The sequence below is a fragment of the Acanthochromis polyacanthus genome, chromosome 3 (assembly GCF_021347895.1).
Source record: "Acanthochromis polyacanthus isolate Apoly-LR-REF ecotype Palm Island chromosome 3, KAUST_Apoly_ChrSc, whole genome shotgun sequence".
In the NCBI taxonomy this organism is placed as follows: domain Eukaryota; kingdom Metazoa; phylum Chordata; class Actinopteri; family Pomacentridae; genus Acanthochromis; species Acanthochromis polyacanthus.
Window position 1 is genome coordinate 29,457,170 of NC_067115.1, and position 4,504 is coordinate 29,461,673.

Here is a 4,504-nt window from a genome sequence, read left to right on the forward strand (position 1 = left end):
GGAGCAGCTCAATGCGGAAGTACACGTTGTTGTTGTGTTTTTTTTAAATTGTTGGCCAACCAAGAGTGTTTCATGTGACAAACTGAAGACTGACAGCTCGTCTGACGCAGCGAAGCCTGTTTCAGTTTGTCCTTTTCTGTGTTTTTAGTTGTATTATTGTAGGTTTTGCAGAATAAATTGGGCGCACGTGTTACAAAAAAGCACCCATATATTTCGCCCTGGTGTAATTTGCACTGCATGTTTCCTACCAGCAGGGGGCAGAAGGGAGTAATTTTACTATTTTTTCCCCACAAAGCTTTATGTGGGGATTACACAATAAGCAGCCAACACAAAGGAATGTAATGCAGTGCATTTTACTATTAAAAATAATGTAGTCATTTATTTTTTACCTTACTGTATTTCAGAGAGAAATAACCTACTGTATCACAACTAAGAATATACAAATAACTATAATAATACTACAGGTTCATATTTGACATACAACAGGTCATATTAGGGCTGTAAAATGCGGTGACAGTGAGATTTTGTTAAAGTAAATGGTCTGAATTAAAGCTACTATCAACAATTATTTTAATTATTGATCATTTTTACACAGTAAATCATTATCTGATTGTCAGAATAGTGGCAATTTTTTTCTGATGATGAATAAATCACTAAATTTGACTAATTATTACAGCTAATCTGAATATTTTTTTCATCTCTGTGTTTACAATATACAAGTGCATCCCATGGTGGAAAAGGCTCAATAATTTTGATCAGACTTTGCTTAAGGTGAGAAACATATATATATTCTAGATTTGGTACACATAAACTGAAATATTTTAAGCCTTTATTTTAACTTTGATGATATCAGCTTACAGCGCCCCAAAAAACAAATATCAGAATATTAGAATATTTTGTGGCCACAGAGATGTCAATTCAGGACACTCCCACACAGTCCTAAGAAGACTTCTAATCAGCTCATTAAAATAAATAAATAAAGTCATAGTATGGTTGAGTATACACAATGAAAGTACCAAAATAAGTTTAAGTTAACTAACCGCAGAAAAAGATTATTTACATTAAGCAAAAGAAAATTTGACTATTGGATGGAATTCATCCTCGTCTATGCTGCTATTTTTTTGATCTAAGTGAGAAAAAAACAGAAATTCTGAATGTAATACAAAAAACCCTTAATAAATGTAATATAATTAATACAAATTCGTGACAGTCTCTGTAGTATATGTATACACACACAAATCTTCTATTGATGAGTTGATGTCACAGGTAATGATGACCACAGCTAAATGATGTAAGCAGTGAATTTTATTTGTTGAAAAGCATCTTTTACAAAAGTCAATCAAGAATAAATCCACAATTACAAATACATAATTACCAGTGATTCCTACCCTTTACTTTTAAATAAAGGCAAGCAATATTTGCTATTTGCTAAATGCAAAGTACAAAAAAATGAATTCACAAGCCTCACAGGGAAGCATGACCCAGAATAAATACACATACAGGTTTAATTTGCATTGCTAAGGTTCACCATACTTGTTCTATTCTTCAACAGACTGCACACTGAAGAAAAATAATACTCAGATGCAAACTGTGACAAACAGTGAGGACGTAGTCTGACTTGTTGTGAACTGAAGCAATATCTGAACAGTGTATTTGAGAAAAATTACAATTAATTTCCTGGAAGATATTCTCGTGGCAGTGGTGGGGACGACAGGGTTGGAATAGAGTACATTTATTTTGTTCAGGCACGTTGATGGTGGTGGACAGTGTTTCACTCAAATCTGAAAAGACAGACAGATGATTTAAGAATTATTAGAAGGAGACAGAGAAAGCATACACTACCGTTCAAAAGTTTGGGGTCACTTAGAAACAATAATAATAATACATTTTATTTTATATGTAAGCACCGTTCTTGAAACTAAAGTTTGGGGTCACTTTGAAACGTCCTTATTTTTTAAAGAAAAGCTGTATTTTTAAATGAAGATAACATTAAATGAATCAGAAATCCAGTCTAGACATTGTTGATGTGGTAAATGACTATTCTAGCTGGAGACAGCTGATTTTTTAATGGAATATCTACATAGAGGTACAGAGGAACATTTCCAGCAACCATCACTCCTGTGTTCTAATGCTACATTGTGTTAGCTAATGGTGTTGAAAGGCTCATTGATGATTAGAAAACCCTTGTTCAATTTCGTTAGCACATGAATGAAAGTGTGAGTTTTCATGGAAAACATGAAATTGTCTGGGTGACCCCACACTTTTAAACAGTAGCGTACATCAACCATGGTCTGGCGTTACAACGTTTATACCTTCATCAGCTCTTTTGTCTTGCAATGTAGAGATATCTTCCTCCTCATCTGGGCCCAAGTCTTCAATCAGGACCTGGTTCAGGACCTCCTTGTCCTGTGACTCTTTGTAGAGCGTCTCCACCTGGGGAGGAGCTGAGGGAGGAGCCACGGGCGGAACAGTGTCTTGGGACAGAGCTAGAACTGAATCAGCATCTGGAGCTGGAGCTGAGGCTTGGACAGAAACTGGATCCAAATCTAGAGCTGGACTGACTGGAGCAGGAGAGGTGAGAGGAGGACCAAAGATAGGGAGAGACTGAAACACTGGTGCAGGATCAGGGACAATAGAGACAGCAAGGGTGACGGGGGCAGCAAGGGCAACAGGATCAGGGACAACGGGGACAGCAGGGGAAACAGGGGCAGCAGGGGCATGAAGAACAGAAACTGACTGTGTTTCCACAGCAATTAAGGGGGTCAGAGAGGCTGATATTTGATCTGGGATGACTTCAGCAGGTTCAGGCACCACTACCACTGCAGGAGCCTCCTGAGTCACCGCTGCCTCTTCTTGAATGACTGATATCTGCGGCGAGGGTTCAGCCTTCCTGGGCCTCCCCCTCCTCTTTGTGCCGCTCTTGTCTTCGGCTCTTGATCTCTTCCTTTGGCTCTCCACCCTGAAAGAATATGACAGCTGTAATTAGGCCTGACAACAGTGGACCGTGTCACAGCTCTTTGTGATACTTTTGCAAAGCTAATAGTACAAAGTCCGTGGCCCAGATCTGTAGCGTCAATAGAAGACCAGAGCAACCTTTGGTTTCCTCTTGCTCCATATTCAATATAAACCAGAGCGGTGATAAGCAGCTCGAACTGATAGTGTTTCATCATGTACTGTAAAGTGCACTGTTCCACTACAGGCTACTAAACCTTTCTAAGTGAGGCTGAACTTCCAATCTTCATTGCATCACAACAATTATTAACTGTATTAATATTGTGTAAGTGCTTAAAGTTGGAAAACGTCTTCACCAGTTCATGAGTGTATCTGTAAATAGGTCACTGCAGGAACACTTCAACAAAATTACCCAAAAATCCACTGGTCCTTCTCTTCTGCCTCGGCTTTTCTCTTCTTGAGAAGGTCCCTGTCCCGCAGCCGGCGGCGTATCCCACCTTTAAAACAGAAACGCATGCAGAGAAGCCATATGTTTACAATATAAATTCAAAGGTGCACTGAGCAGGCTGGCTACCGTGAGTGACTCATGGCACATAAAGACTGGCTATACAGAGACTTTTCTTCCAGCTACACACTGGCAAGGCTTTAATAAGCACACTCCACACTTGGTTTTAACATATGTTTGCGCAGATAGAGTAGATTTGTGTGTGATTTGCATCAATCCAGCTTAGATGTTGATTAAAACACTTCTGATCAAAAGACCTCACACAGCAGGCAAAGAAATAACTGCTTCATTCAACCTCTGTGTGCACAGAAACTGAAGCACCTAATTTTTAAAAAAGAGAATAATTTTTAAAAAGTTACCTTGCTCCTCCTCATTTGGTTTTATATATTCCGACTCGGGTTTCTCTTGTTGCGACGTCTCCTCCATTCTGCTATGAATGAATTCAACTCATTGAAGGCGGGTGATTGCAGAAAAGAAGACAGAATAACTTGTGGCTGTTTTCTATTCCCACCCCTAAAGGAATTATCTGGTTAACCATTACCGTAGTGCTGGGAGAGTTCTTGCAGCAGTGGTCTTATCATATTTGTAAAGCTGGAGGAGTTGGCACAGCACTGACAGAGGGAGAAAAAAAAGATCAAGTTGTGTGTATGTGTGTGTGCAGTGTTTGATAGGAGAAAATATGTATGTGGCAAAAGAGGAAATGTATCTAGACTGCTGCTCTAAAATAAGTTCAAAAAAAGTGCTTGTAATATTTAACTAGACTGGACAATGAAATGATTCCCTCTGTCTTGCATGCATGTGTGTGAAGCCAACAGCTGATCCTGAATCTAAAGTACTGCCTTAACTGAGGAAATTTAAAAGTTTTTGGACAAATAATTAGGTCATTCCATAAACTGGAAGATGTTTTACATCCACCCATCAATTTTCAAATAATCCAAATACTAAAAATGTAGTTGTTGGGTAAATTAAAAAAAAATAAGAAAAAAAAGTATGTTTGAAAATAATTTTTAATATACCAAATAACTCTGGAGTTCAACTTAAAATACC

At 38.3% G+C, this 4,504-nt stretch overlaps 1 protein-coding gene across 1 annotated transcript; it reads right to left on the reverse strand.

Moving 5' to 3' along the window:
* Nucleotides 1-1,287: 1,287 nt before the first annotated feature.
* On the reverse strand, nt 1,288-4,012 carry hemgn (hemogen). Its single transcript, XM_022218187.2, has 4 exons — nt 3,817-4,012; nt 3,365-3,449; nt 2,313-2,959; nt 1,288-1,781 (listed from the first exon to the last, which is right to left on the reverse strand). The coding sequence occupies exons 1-4, from the start codon at nt 3,881-3,883 to the stop codon at nt 1,546-1,548; spliced, it is 1,035 nt and encodes a 344-aa protein (XP_022073879.2). The 5' UTR covers nt 3,884-4,012; the 3' UTR covers nt 1,288-1,545.
* Nucleotides 4,013-4,504: the final 492 nt, after the last annotated feature.